Here is a 14988-nt window from a genome sequence, read left to right as displayed (position 1 = left end):
ACCCTGTTTAGCCACACCTACCTTCCACCCACCCACCACCACCTCCTCCTCCTCCTCCTCCTTCCTCCTGCCTGCTCAGCTTGAGACACACTCAGGCTCAGGACTTGTAGACTTCCTCTAATTTGGGTCAGTGCGATCCAATTCAGCGGTTGTTACAAACCAGTCCAGTGTCACACACACTCCGCCTTTGTCCCTCACCTACCCCTGGACACAAAATGTGTCGGCAACCCCACGTGGTGCTAAAGGTATCGGCACACACCTCTCCCAACCCCATGGGTACTTCCTTTTTGTTCATACTAACCAGCTAACATGGCAGTTAAAAGGGTTTCAATAATTAAACTATATCAGATTAATTAAAGATAATGCAGCCTAGTTTTACATCTTATAAAACAGTAAGCATTTGGAGTAAATTGGGAAGTTTCCACATAACATTGTATTTACAATATACAAATTTAAAGTAACGTGTGTCTATACACAAATATTTTACAAATTAAATGACTAGAATAAAGTTTTAGAACCTGGATTAGGTTTAGCTTTTCATTTACAGGGGTTTGATGAGGTTAATATAGATCTGCTTATTTTTTAAGGCACAAAAAGATTTTAGTTATGATGCCTTACATTCATGAATATAAATCCTGGCCTATTGTGTAATGATGTTGCACAGAAGGAACATTTTTTTCTAATTATTTTATAATCTGCAAAAGCAAACGCTTCCATCTATAAATGCAACAAAACGACAATGTCTTATCAGAGATTTGAGTGTGTTTATAGTTCCTTTATAGAAGATAGACAATCTCTAATTTTACATGTTACAACAAACTGTATGATATAATCAAATTTTCTTAGCACATCTTTGTTCTTATTTTTTATTTATTCTTATTTTATTATTAGATTATCAGAATTAAAAAATATGAATTTCTCTATATATGATTCTTGGTTAAAGTGGATAAACAATATAGATTCGTAGTTCTTTGTTCACGGAACAAAGCTGCTGTTGCATCCGATTTTGCTCATCTTGTGCATGTGTTCCTGCAACAAACCTAACACATTTTCGGATGTCACACATTTCACTGACCAGCTTTGTGCTGAGCAGCAAATGCTCAGTTTTCCTTTGTGAAATTAAACACATTAAAAACAAATACAGCCAATATGATCTGCTGTACACTGACATATCTTTAAGCTCGACTATTAATTATGATGATACACTTTATGTAAAGTTCATTAAAGAGAAGTAACACCTCTTAATATTTGTTATACCACTTCAATGCACTTGGCATGTTCTCATAATCGTCCTCACACATGGATGTCACTTCCTGATCATCTTGTCTTCATTTTTCACTTCCAGTTAGATGAAGACATTTTTTACTGAATCTTACAGGCTGATGTATAATCTAGCTTTTTTTGTGTTTATGCCTGTTTTCTTCTCTATATTGTGTGACTGGAGTAAGCTGTGTCTTGTGAATGGATGCATCTTATGCTTGTTTTTTTTAAAAGCCTCTTCTGCTCTTCTCTGCTAACTCCTGTAGGGGGCGGCATCCCACATGGTGTGTTGCCGGAGATGGGGCCGGGGGGTAACGTGGGCTCACTAACTGAGCACAGGCCACGCTGGACGGACACGCATGAAACTGTCCAGTCCCTCCCTGTCACTAAGCAAAAGTGTAGTAAAAAAGCTCAGGCTGACACTGAAGCCAGGGAGGGGGCCGGGGATGCTGGGTCAGGTTGCACAGAGCCGGACCACAACCCTAAGCCTGCACAAAACAAAAGCAAAGGGTGTAAGCGAGGCAGTGTGTCCTGTGCCCCCGACCTGGCAAAAGACTCAGTTTCTAACTCATGCACTGACGTAGACCCAGCTGCACACTTAGAGCCAGTCACTGCTGAGGTTCAGGATCAGGCTGTAGAGTCGGCTAACGGGCCTGAGTCCACACAGGCACGTGAGTTCACTGTAGTAGACACTGCTGCTAATGAGGACTCAGCGAGGCCAAGGAGAGAGTCAACAGGTGAGCTCCGGTCATGTGGAAACCTTTTCATCAAGTCCAAAACAAACCACACTTGTACCACAACATTTCCCTTAGTCAGGATCCATTAAAAGGGTAGTTTGGGATTTTAGTCAGAATACAATTATTGTGGTCTTAGTCTTACCCTGCTTAAGACTACAATATCTCAAGAATATGTTTGACCCTTTAAATTGGCATTTTTTGGCTGAAAAGTGATGCTTGTGTCACCTTGCAATCCACTCACTCACTACACCAAAGTCCATTTAAAAAAATCAAGGCATGAAGGATTTCGTAATCTTTCAATGCCTCTATTCTTAAGTCAAATATGTGATTATGTAACTTCAGCATTTGAAATCCTTTATTCAGATTTACATGTGACACGTAAGAAAAGAGGCAGTAGTTGAGCAGCAGCTCCAGTGTCTATGTGAGCTTAAAAACACTGATTTTCTCGATGGTATTTACAAACTTAGGTTTCCAGTCAGAAAAGGTTGTTTATCTGTGAGATACAATGTATCTCACAGATAAACTAAAAAAGACTAAAAAAGACTTTATTAGTCAGATTTTATTAGGTGGCTAAAATCAATGTGCAAGTACCTCATACAGCCACATTCATTCAGTTCTGTACCTCTTTTATATTCAAGAGCATTTGAAATAAAACAATCAGTGAACAGGTGATGAGGTGCTCTTCTGGTATTCTCCTCATACAAGGTAAGTAAATATAAAAAAAGACCTCCCAAAACTTTAACTCAACACAGTCACGCTTGTCAGTGGTTTTTGCCCAAACACCAACTCTCACACACAAATGACCGGGTGTCTTCATGTTACCTGACTCCCTCCACCACCAGCACTCCTGAATACCCCGAGCACTTTAACACACAAACACACACACACAGTGTCATGGAAAAAGCCCCACATGTCTGCACCCTCAACGTGACCATGGGGAAACTTGTACGTACGTAGCAACACTTTAACCACGTCCTCGCCCATAAATTAGTATCGAGTTCACATGACTCCTCGTATGACAGCCCAATTTATTATCACCGTGACAAATAGGTCAGCATTTTCTCACAGTCCCTCTTCCATCTGTAAATCATTGTTCTTTATGCAAATTGTGCGAGATGTACATGTTTATTTGGTTCCTTGCTGAGAATAAAATGATTATTCAGGACAATGAGCCAGCAAAAATAGAACTCAAACTATTTTTTTCTTGACTGGTGTTTAGTCAAAATAGCTGCTGTTGAAGCATCTTACTCTAAACCAGCACTTCTAACATTTAAGAATTATGGTGTGTCCCGTATATTTGACAAAAATAAAAGATTTACTTTGTACACAAATTTTACAGGAGTTAATACTTCTTAGATTAGCCAAAATTGGAGGTTTGTTACCCAATTTTCCCTCTTGATGTCCTATGTGTAGAATTAAGTGGGATCTATCACAAAAATGAATTACAATATTTATTAAAATGATGTTTTAATTAATTTATTATCCCATGAGTTTGCCATGTTATACAGCCCTGAAACACTGGCTCGTATATATAGTTTTTTTTATGCTGTTCAACCACAGGTGCACCCTTGGTAAATTGCAGTGGAAATAATATAATAACTCTTGTATGGACATCCTAGAGGTGTGTGCTTATAGGTCATCTTCAGGCTTTACAAAATGCATTATATGTGTTATATGAGTCAAAATTCTGATTAATTTTATCTCACGTTTATTAAATAATTGTGCAGAAGTCACAAAATAGACAATATTTCTTCTATTTTTGTTCATAAAAACAAGCCAAGGGATCTATGAAATGTACTTTTTGCTCAGTTGTATTTATATAGTTGGTGAAAAGACACTATTGTACATTCTTATAGCCTCTGTATATACATTTTAACATTAATGGGAGGGGAAAAAAACGGCGTGTGTTCTAAGGGTTAATTATGAGCAACTGGGCAGAGGTGTTTAAAAGGAGTTTGGGATTAAAACGTATCGCCTCACATTAGCGCTTCTCTTTCCCATGACCTCAGTCCATTCCCTCACTTGGACATCGTGGTGTTAACTTGTGTTCTCTGCCATCTCAGCCTCCCCTGCTCCACCCTTTGGCATCAGTGTGCTGGAGTGTGTGCACGATTCCATGGTCCTGGCCTGGAAACAGCCGACCTTCATCGGCGGCGCTGACATCACCGGCTACTTTGTGGATTACCGTGAGGTCATCGATGGCCTGCCGGGGAAATGGCACGAGGCCAACATCAGGGCTATCAGTGAGAGGGCCTACAGAGTGAGTAGACGTGTGTGTGTGTGTGTGTGTGTGTGTGTGTGTGTGGTTCTCAACTCAAAACTGGAAAAAAGCTGTGAAGTCTTCATGTGTCTTTGTCTGCAGGTGTCCGACCTGAAGGAGAACATGAAGTACCAGTTCCAGGTGCGAGCTGCCAACATGGCAGGTGTTGGGATCCCGTCACTGCCGAGTAACACTTTCCTGTGTGAGGAGTGGACCATCGCTGTGCCAGGTTAGTTTGGACCTTGCACATGACAGATGATGCAATATCCAGTCTATAACCACTTCAATCAAAACTTTTAAATGTACATTTCTGATGCTCTCTGCCCGCAGGACCTCCTCATGACCTGCAGATCAGAGAGGTGCGAAGTGATTCTCTGTCATTGCTATGGAAACCACCCGTGTACCAGGGCCGCGATCCAGTCAACGGCTTCTACATTGACATCAAGGAAGCTGAAGCCCCCGAGGAGGCATGGAGAGGAGTCAACAACAAGGCGACGGAGAAGACGTTCATGAAGGTTCGCCGTTGTCTGGACTCCTTTCCCCAATCACATTCATATTTGCTGGTGTGTAATGTGGATATTTCTTTTAAAATGTGTTTCACAGATTAAGAATCTGAAGGAAGGAGCAGTGTACGTGTTCCGTGTACGTGCTCAGAATAAAGCCGGTGTTGGTAAAACCTCTGACGTCACAGAGCCAGTCCCAGCTCTGACCAAACCAGGTAAGAGGGGAGAAAAAGGCAGTCTGATGAAATGGTGCTGCTTTTCCATCGTATGACAAAATGTAAAAGGTTTTCCTTTTGTCTTTCCTTGTTCTTCAGGCACCAAGGAGATAGTGGTGGATGTGGACGACGACGGCGTTATCTCTCTGAACTTTGAATGCTGTGACCTGACCCCTGACTCCAAATTTGTTTGGTCCAAGAATTATGAGGATATCACAGACGCATCTCGCTTGACAGTAGAGACAAAGGGAAACAAGTTAGTGAATAAACCATATTTTTTTCATTAGTTTATTTATACCTACAGTAAAATAATGGGTATTCTTGCAGGTCTAAAGCGGTTTTCAATGCTCCTGCGGAGGAGGACATTGGCCTGTACTCCTGCCTTGTCACCCACACGGATGGTGCTTCATCCAGCTACGATCTCTCTGCAGAAGGTAGGTTTAAAGATGTAAAAGAGACAGTTCCAAAGTTTGCTGTGCATGCTGTCTGAGCTGGGAACTTGTCTAAGACATGGAGGCCTGATAAAATCTGTCTGCTGGATTCTACAATATCTTAAGACTGTTTCATCATCAGACAGCCTTTTACAACTGGAAACTCAAGTATGGAAACTGCTTCTGTACTGAAGTGAGAAAACCAGTGTTTTTAGCTCATGGGAACATGGTAGGAGCTGGTCCACTTCTGCCTTGTTTGGTAAGTTAGTGTCGCTGACATAAATTCAAATGAATGATTTCAAACACCAAATTCACAAAAGGACACATTTAAATTAAATAACGGTGGCCGCAGAGGCTCAACAACTCCTGTTTTCTGTTAAATCATGGATTTTCTCTTTGGACTTTGGTGTGGGAAGTAAGCAGTTTACAAAGCCGGACAAACTTAAGTGTCCAGTCAGAAAAGGCCGTCTAAAGGCAAGAAAAAGTGCCTCCATGTCTCAGTGATGCATAACCACACTTGAAAAAAGCCTGACCTGTCAGTTTCATGTTTTAAAAAATGCAATAATGTCTGTTTGATGAATCTCCCTCTCCTCAGAGCTGAAGAGGCTACTGGTGGTCAGTCACGAGCACAAATTTCCCAGTAAGTAAATCAACCTCACGTCCTGTCACTGCCGTGTTTTTAAGTGTATCATGTTCCATGGCTCCCACTCTTTCTTACTTTATTCCTCCTCCTCTATAAATCAGTTATTCCCCTGAAGTCAGAGTTGGCCGTGGAGATGCTGGAGAAAGGCAAAGTTCGCTTCTGGCTGCAGGCGGAGAAGATTTCAGCCGATGCCAAAGTCGAATACGTGTTCAATGACAACCTTATCTCTCAGGGGGAGGTCAGCGATAAACAAAGGAGAATAAGTGTTTTGCATGTGTATCAATTTGGGAGTTTTGTTTGTGCTGGGTTTAGGTAGTTTAGATGTGAAATGTAAAGATTCAGAGTTGCTTCTTTTTGCAGAAATATAAGATGAACTTCGACAAGAGTAGTGGCATCATTGAGATGGTCATGGATTCTCTGACCCCGGCGGACGAGGGCACCTTCACTTTCCAGCTAAAAGATGGGAAAGCGACAAACCAGTCCAGCCTGGTTCTGATAGGAGACGGTATGCTTGGGCCAAATTAAAAGCACAGAGAAGCTTCTGATACAAACCTTTAAAAAGCATGACTTCAGTTATTCATTTTTCTGCCATTCGCAAACCCATGAGGCCTGTTAAGTGTAGTTGGCACTAATGCAAAGTTCAGCCCAGCTGCTCTAAGTTCTGGACACTAGAGGGCAGAACACGTCCATGTCTAATAGTAAGAGTAATTATCGCTTGATTTTTTTTTTTTGTTTCTCTGCAGTTTTCAAGGAGCTACAGAAGGAATCTGAGTTTCAGAGAAAAGAGTGGTTCAGAAAACAAGGTATGAGAGTAAAATCAATGGAAATGAGGGCTGCAACTGAATAAAATGATTAGTTTTTTATTGTCATTTAATCTGCTGCTGATGAGCTCATGGGCGAAACAAATACTTGCTTTGTCTTCTGACATCTGTAACTGTTTTGGCCAGTCAACAGGCTTGTTTACATCTCAAGTTTTGACTGAAATAGACCAAAAAGTGAAACTTTTCACACTGGAAACAGCAAATTAATAGTAAAAACAAGTCAGATAATCAATAAATTGTCATACATTTTCAGCTAATCAATGAATCGATAAGATAATCCTTTATTAGTCTCTCAACAAGGAAATGAACAGCAGCAGCAAAGACAGTAAAGGTAATAAATAAACATGCAATTTAGAAGATATTGATTATTAGGATTATAAAAATAGAATACACTGCACAGTATATACATTAAGTAACTAGAACATGTACAGTATGAGCTTAATATAAACCAGGGTTGTGCTTAATATTGTACGAGGTTAAAATGTTATGACGTGCATTCTCATACAACTGCCTTGTTTGTTTCAGGTCCTCACTTTATCGAGTATTTGAGTTACGAGTTGACACCAGAGTGTTGTGTGGTGCTGAAATGCAAGGTGAGGTAAAGAGTTTATATGATGTGTGTGTGTGTGTGTGTGTTTAACTTAATGTTTTCATTTATCACATTATCCTGTTGTGTTTCAGGTTGGAAATGTGAAGAAGGAAACGTCAGCTGTGTGGTACAAAGACGGACGTGAGATCAAATCGGACGAGCATCTGGGCTTCACAGAGGGAGTGTTGAAGCTGGAAATAGCTCAGGTGAGAATATGAAGAGAAAACACCTATGTATCAAATATTTCTCCCTGCACAGCTCTGTTAATGTCTGCACTCCACAGCTAAATATTGAGTCTATTTTTGGATTAGATTAGATTTTATTGATCCCACACTGAAGAAATTCACTTGTGACGACAGCTAGAAAGGGTTGAGATGACTGATACAAACAGTGTTAGGATAGGTGATAAAATATGCAATACAATGAGACAAATATAATGCGTAAAAAATAATAAGTAATACTACAAGGAACCAGCACAGGAATATAAAAGTTGAATGTTATGACGTTTAATAAAATATACAACAATGTACACATTTTAATTGTGGAAGTAAACAAAACAGGAGAACGTGCAGTGACGCAGAATTATTGCACATTTGTATTGGCTTATTTTCTTAGTACTTTATCTTAAAGCACATAACGTTTTTCTCTCTTTGCATCTAGATTACACAAACATGTTTGACAAAGACAATTTGAAGGTTTTTATTTCCCAGGATCATTAATGAGCTCTGAATAAAACAAAATGACTATTCAACACCAAATTATTTACCTCTACATTTTCTGATGCTGTTATCATGTTTATCTTTCATGTCACACTTCATTCAAACGCCGTCTTCATCCACATCTCATCACTCACTCACTCACTCACTCACTCACTCACTGTCAATGTGTCATCGCTCTCTGAGCGTGGGTGCGAGCGGCGCCCTGTGGCTGTGCCGCCGCTTCACGTCAAACACAACATTTAAACATGATGTCACATGTTTTCACATTTCAGTGCACCTGTCCCGCAGACACAGCAGTCGGAGAGAAAATCGGGAAAACCTTAAAAGTTGGGATCAGTTTTCTATTGTGATCTGTTTTTTATTATTGTTATTATTATTATTATTATTTTGCTTGGGAATGTTTTATTGTCAAGTTTGTTTGTTTGCTTTTTTGCCTCTTTGTTATGTACAGTATGTGTCTTCTGCAGCATCACAGCAGAAGAGAAAAGCTTTGCCTTTTCTTGTGTTTCCACCGTCATATTCCTCTGAATGTGTAATTATTTGACTGATTCTTTCTTGTATGTTCTATTCCGACTATTTTGTGATGTCATGTAAAGCACTTTGGGTCCTTGTGAGTTTTGTAAAGGGTTTTCTATGTATGTTTTGTGTGATTTTATTTGATTTATATACAGTGGTGTCCACAACTTTATTTGACTTTCATTTTCGTCATCATTTTCTTTGTCAGATTTCCAAGAAAGACGCTGGAGTGTATGAGGTTGTTCTGAAGGACGACAGAGGAAAGGACACGTCCACTTTGAATTTGACAGATCAAGGTAATCATTAAAACACCTGTATCAGTGTGATATCAGGGAGTAAAAAAACAATCTCTAAGATGTCATTATCAAACTCTTATGACAAAGAAATATAATTGAGGCTTCATATTTCCACATAAACTTTAACCCTTTAACACTGATTGTATCACCGATGACACGTTTGCGACATTTTGTGCCAACTGTTTCTGAAAGCTGAGATTATGAATGAAAGCCAACATGTGGTTATTACGGTAATTTCACTCACGCTTTTGCAGGAAGCCGGAGAATCTGCGTCCAGAGAGGAGAGAGTTGGAAAAACATTTTTTGGCCCGTTTTTACTCATTGAGACAAAGACAACTTGCCAAACCTGTTCCTGTACAACCTTTGTTTTTCTTCATTTTAAACTGTTAATACACTATTTCAACATGCAGTAAATCGTAAATAACTGCCAGATATTGTTATTCTGGAAAAATGTGCAAAAGCACTTACTCACTGGCCCTTTTTAAGGTTAAAATTAACACAAAAAAAACAAGTCCAGACAGATATATTGTGGGTTAGGTGTTAAAGGGTTAATAATTGAAAAGAAAGCAACCATATATTTAGATCATGAGTTAAGAAAATACGAATAACATAAATTCACCTCCTTTTCTACGTATTTTAAACATTGTTTAAACCCAGTCTTTTGACACTTAAATGATCTCATCTTCATGTCTTCAAGGTTTCAAGGATTTGATGAATGAGGTTTTCAGTTTCATTGGTAAGGAGGAACTTTTTATTCATGATTGTTTTGATTTTGTCTTTTATTACCAAAAAAATGAATATTCAAAAAAACCTTGACTTGCAGCCAATTCCTCCACCCCACTGAAGATCACCAGCACAGAAAAGGGCATCAGACTCTACACCTTTGTCAACTTCTATACCGATTTACTCCAAGTAACATGGCACTACAAGTGAGCAGCCCAAACATTTATATACTAAATATGTGTGTGAGAAACGGGGAAGTTACTCTAACAATGACAGTAATATTTGCTCAGAAGTCACTCCTTCAAGGCCCTTCTAGTAATATTTGTCTGGAAACTGTACAGTATGTGTGTTTACTGTGACATGTTTCTGTTTTTTTTTAATGTGGCTGTCTGTGTTGACTCTGACAGGGACTCGGCCATCTCCTTCTCTGAGCGTATAAAGAGCGGTGTGGTCGGGGAGCAGCTGTGGCTGCAGATCACAGAGCCCACAGAGAAAGACACAGGCAAATACGCCATCGAGTTCCACGACGGAAAGGGCGGCCTGAGGAGAACCGTGGAGTTGTCTGGTCAAGGTGAGACTGTCGTTGTTTTTTTGTTGTTGTTTTTTTAAAGAAATGTAGTTTTTTATTCTTCATACTATATATTTTTTATATAAGTCTAAACTGCTTGTTTGTTTTACAGCATTTGATGATGCTTTCGCAGAATTCCAGAGACTCAAGTAAGTTTAAGTAACTAAACTTTGGCACTAAATTAGCAGTCATCAAGTATAAAGTCTAAACTTGAACCAATGATTGTTATTACCTTTGATCTGATTTGTTTCCTCTTTTTTTTTTTTACCTCCTCCAGAGCTGCTGCTGTTGCAGAGAGAGGTAAATCACACCGTTTACAGTGGCTTAAATAATCCTGTCTTATCAGTTACAATGTAATGTTTCCTATGAGTCTAAAAAAGTGATGATGTTATCGTTATTTCTGTTCTTTCCAACTAATCTTAGCTTCCCCTTGTTTATTCTTATTTGCAGTGTTTGGTTTTTGTCTTGGAATCTGACACATTATTACTCTGTCTAGAAGACTCTGGATTTTAAATCTGGACTGGTTAAGACCACAGCTGATATTGTTATGTATTTAGGTCCCTAAAAGTCTTGGTCTTGTCTTGTCTCAGTACACTTGGTCAAGACTTTATTATATATAATTAAATGACATGTTTCATTCACAGGTCGTGCTCGAGTCGCAGGAGGGTTGCCTGACGTGGTCACCATCCAGGAGGGCAAGGTAACATGTCTTGTAAATTGACTTGTTCATCAAATGTCTGCACATCAGTCGGCCTTTAATTGTGACTTCTGCTCCTACCTCAGGCTCTCAATCTCACCTGCAACATTTCTGGCGACCCCTCGCCAGAGGTCACCTGGCTAAAGAACGACAGGGAGATCACATCAGACGATCACATCATCCTGAAGTTCGAGTCCGGCAAGTTCGCCAGCTTCACCGTCACCGCCGTGAAGACGTCGGACTCCGGGAAATACAGCATCCTGGTGAAGAACAAGTACGGTACAGAGAGCGGAGACTTCACCATAAGTGTCTTCATCCCTGATGAGGTGGGCGCCAAGAAAAAATAGAAGCGGTCCAAATCTTGTCGTATATATGTATAAAATGAAAACACTGGGAGAAAAAAAGAGAAGGAAAAGGGCTGGAGGACGTCGTTAGGTGTTTGTGTAGAATATAAAATATAAAACTTGAGGTGCTAAAACAAAACAGATCAGAACAAATCGGTTCAGAGGAAGAAGACGCTAGAGATTTGGCCCAGATTTGTGACTTTCTGCTCACTCGAAGCGTTACTTGTGCAATTTTAGTTTTTTTGTTTGTGTAAAGTTGTAGCATTCAAAAAAGAGAGGCCACGTGTTTGCTTTAGAAGAATAAATGAAGCATAAGTTGACAAACGGAAGCCAAATGGTTTAAGATATGTCATGTTGGAGTCAAAGGGGGGAAGCCAGTGATGAATATTTACTGAAAACCATATGGTTGTTGTGTTTACATGTTTTTATTCTGTTTGCAACAAATGGTGTGTACCTCTGTTTGTTTAGTCATCGTGAGAATCTGGAACATTAAGCTTAGCGTTTAAAAACAACTTAAATAAAATGAGAATGGGACGGTCACACAGTCATTTATCCAAGTGTTTGCTGTTTTAATAACTAAGTTTCAATCAGGTGTGGCCGGTTTGTGAATCATGCAAAGGTCAGGAATGCAAATTTGTGCCGGTTTAATGTGTTTTTAAGTTTTAGAAAATCGTTTTCTTTGCTGTGACTGCACATAAACTGTGTTCATAAAGGGGTTTAGAAGCAGTGATTCTCTGATGATCCAGCTTTATTGGGTCACACATTTATTCTCAAGCAATTGAACATATCAGTGTATCAGTTTACTGTATATTGGTGAAGTTGCATGTTGCAGCTGAATATCACCTTACCTCATCCTTCTTTTCCAAGTGTGTTAAAGAACCCACCTAACCTTCACTTGGCATCGAAACCAAAAAACAATGTTTATTTTGCTAATGTAAAACAGGTTGGTCCTAAATGAGAACAAGTGTAATTATTACATTTTCAATTCCTGCCAAATGAAAACAATTTCACCGACATTTGACACATCTTTAGTGTAGTTGTGTCATATTTTTGTTGATATTCCGACAATAACATAACACAATTTCTTAGATCAGCAGTGAAAGTCACGATCGTACCTAAAAACCAATGTTGTGCTTTAGGAGAATAAATCTGCAGACGTGTTCACATTTGTTGCAAACCGACTAAAAATGTGATCCTTTTCATGAATAATGTTTTCATTTGCGTCCATGTTCTGTCCTGTTTGTTTCCTTTGTTTAATTCACGGCGTCACTTCACTGCGTCCCTGACTGTAGTGAAAACTGTACGTCTGTCCTCTCCTTGTTCACATCCCTTCAGTCCTGTGGTAATGATTGTGACGCCTCCTTTCTTCATAATGATGATGTGAATGAAGACTGTTAATCCCAAACAGCAGAGATTATTGCTTCACTTCCTGTTCCCCTGTTTCTCTATGACTCTAATAAAAAAACGAGCACGTACTTCCCCACTTCCTCCTCCTCCTTTTATGAGTTGTCTCACTTTTGCAGCCTCTTTTTTTTTCTTCACTTTATCCACTCTCTTGTTTCAGTTGCTTTTCCCCCTCATTTTCACTCCCACTCCTGATTTCTGTAGACCTCGACTCCTTGAAGATCAACCACCTGCATGGAGAGCAACCACCCCCTCTACTGTAATCCAACCCTGAACCACATCCTTGTTTGGTTTTTTTATTGCTAAATAATTATGGTGAAACAAAAATAACGTGATATTTACGAGAGCAGAGCAACAAAATGAAGTTTGATTTGAAATGACAAAACTAATGCCGTTTTCCTTTTGTCGGCATTAAAAATGAAAAATAGATTAGAACACTTTGTTAAAACTTGATGACGACATCATAGATGTAGAATAGACCTAATTTTTTGTCTTTGTTTGAGAACATAAGAATCCGCAGCTCCATAATATCTCTAATGTTCGATTTTAAAGTGTGCAATGTGTTAAAGCGAAGTCTGCAAATTTGTGATGTCAAAGCCAGTGTAACTGTGGACGTTTGTGGGGAATTAACCAGACGGGAAGAGAAACTAAAGATGTTAGTGAGGTTTATTTTTAAATTTTGTTCATAAATAACTAACTGTAAAGATGAAGTAAATATGGTGCTTTTCCATTATACAGTTTTAGCTTGATTCCACTTGATTCGGTATCAGTCACGTTGTTTTCCATTACTATAGAACCTCAATGTGGGCGGGGTTGTGATGGCACGTCTTCACGAAACTGCCGTGACATCGTTCTATACGTGACACAAATTAGTGACGAGCAAAGCAGTTGTTTTTGGTGTAACTCAGTCATTAGAATCAGTTCATTCAAAAGCTTAGTTCAGTACTTCCTGCATTCCTACGTCCACAAACCAAAGAAACCTGGTTTACCGTCATAGGGGAGAGAAACGGAAGAGGATGAATTGACAGAACTTATTTATTTAGGGGTCATTTGCAGCCTTACAGGACAGTGAGGTCAGGAAAAGCCACAAAACCAGTTATTTTATTGATGTAGGCCAAAATTTTTTGGCCTAAATGAGTTTTTCTTTTTTAGTTCATAGAGCTTTTAAACCCTGTATCAGAGGACTAATTTGGATACAGGGCCGTTTTAAAGGACTTTGAGGGCTCCAGGGGAAAAACATAGGAAACCTTTAATCAAACTCCCACAGGAGCCTTTTATTTAAAGGTGGATTTGTTATTCTATAAATGAACATCACAGATTAATAATTGTATTATAAACTGAGCATTATCCGGAAACGTCTATGAATGAATAAATAGTTCAAATCAAAAGGGATTAATACAATGCAGTCAGAGGATATATTTGAAAAATGCATTCATTATTATTAAAAAATTACAGAACTTCGCGGCCCTGTTTGCACTTCAAATAAAAAAAATACTAGATAAAGGACAAACAACCGAAGATTTTATAGATAAAAATGATCACTTGTGTGCAAGCAAATGTTTTTACTGAAGCGTATTGCTCTGAAAATCACTGACAGGTGTGACCTCATTGCACTTTGTGGGTAAGTATGAGTGCAGCATAATTGTTTGGCTGCCGGTTGAGTTTTCTGCTGACTCACATTTGTCTCCTCTCAGCTGGAAAGCGCTGATCTCGGGGTCACCTCGTACTGGACAGACACAGAGGGGAACGTAGAGTTCGGCCCAAACACCCCGAAGGAAGAGATGAAAACCCTGATCACTGGGAGGGAGAAGCAGAGAAGGAAGCGTGAGTCGTAAAAAACAATGTACTGTATGTAACGTCTGAGGTGGTTTTGACTTGGATGATTATTATTCTCCTGCAGAATCTGTTGCCAAGTCACCCACTGAGGGAACAGAGGAGAGCACAAAGACGAGGAGGAAGAGTAAGGAGCCAGAGGAGCAGAAAAATAAGGCTCCTCCTCCTGCTGCTGCTCCTGCAGAAACAAAACCTTCAGATTCAGAACAAAATGAAGATGCAAAGGAAGATTTGACCAACAAATCAGAAACTCATGAGTAGCCTGCAGACACACTGGCTGGCTGGCATACACATTAATAGGTTTGATATAATCGTTGTGGTTTGAGTTATAATTATATACATATATATATATATATATATATCTAATGTCATAAATCACTATCACAGACATTTAACCACACAGCATAAACTGTTTGTGTCATTTTTGAC

At 39.3% G+C, this 14988-nt stretch overlaps 1 protein-coding gene across 3 annotated transcripts in view; it reads left to right on the top strand.

The window, feature by feature from the left end:
* The window catches only part of myom1b (myomesin 1b), a 28412-nt gene extending 13424 nt beyond the window's left edge, over window positions 1–14988 (top strand). For 2 of the 3 annotated variants that reach the window (XM_044034944.1, XM_044034936.1), the window contains 22 exons: window positions 4061–4257; window positions 4360–4486; window positions 4588–4772; window positions 4861–4975; window positions 5075–5231; window positions 5303–5409; window positions 6002–6046; window positions 6151–6287; window positions 6410–6554; window positions 6793–6852; window positions 7396–7463; window positions 7552–7665; window positions 8903–8990; window positions 9688–9726; window positions 9814–9919; window positions 10121–10284; window positions 10394–10430; window positions 10559–10581; window positions 10926–10981; window positions 11065–11304; window positions 14421–14550; window positions 14627–14988. In XM_044034944.1, coding sequence (XP_043890879.1) covers window positions 4061–4257; window positions 4360–4486; window positions 4588–4772; window positions 4861–4975; window positions 5075–5231; window positions 5303–5409; window positions 6002–6046; window positions 6151–6287; window positions 6410–6554; window positions 6793–6852; window positions 7396–7463; window positions 7552–7665; window positions 8903–8990; window positions 9688–9726; window positions 9814–9919; window positions 10121–10284; window positions 10394–10430; window positions 10559–10581; window positions 10926–10981; window positions 11065–11304; window positions 14421–14550; window positions 14627–14820 — 2534 coding nt within the window. In that variant the 3' untranslated portion in view covers window positions 14821–14988. Of the gene's footprint in view, window positions 1–4060; window positions 4258–4359; window positions 4487–4587; window positions 4773–4860; window positions 4976–5074; window positions 5232–5302; window positions 5410–6001; window positions 6047–6150; window positions 6288–6409; window positions 6555–6792; window positions 6853–7395; window positions 7464–7551; window positions 7666–8450; window positions 8505–8902; window positions 8991–9687; window positions 9727–9813; window positions 9920–10120; window positions 10285–10393; window positions 10431–10558; window positions 10582–10925; window positions 10982–11064; window positions 11305–14420; window positions 14551–14626 lie in introns of all 3 variants that reach the window. The other variant, XM_044034928.1, reaches the window with a different exon arrangement.

This window comes from Solea senegalensis, linkage group LG1 (assembly GCF_019176455.1).
Source record: "Solea senegalensis isolate Sse05_10M linkage group LG1, IFAPA_SoseM_1, whole genome shotgun sequence".
Taxonomy (NCBI): Eukaryota; Metazoa; Chordata; class Actinopteri; order Pleuronectiformes; family Soleidae; genus Solea; species Solea senegalensis.
The sequence above is the reverse complement of the archived record's forward strand: the minus strand, read 5'-3'. Positions and strand labels throughout refer to the sequence as shown.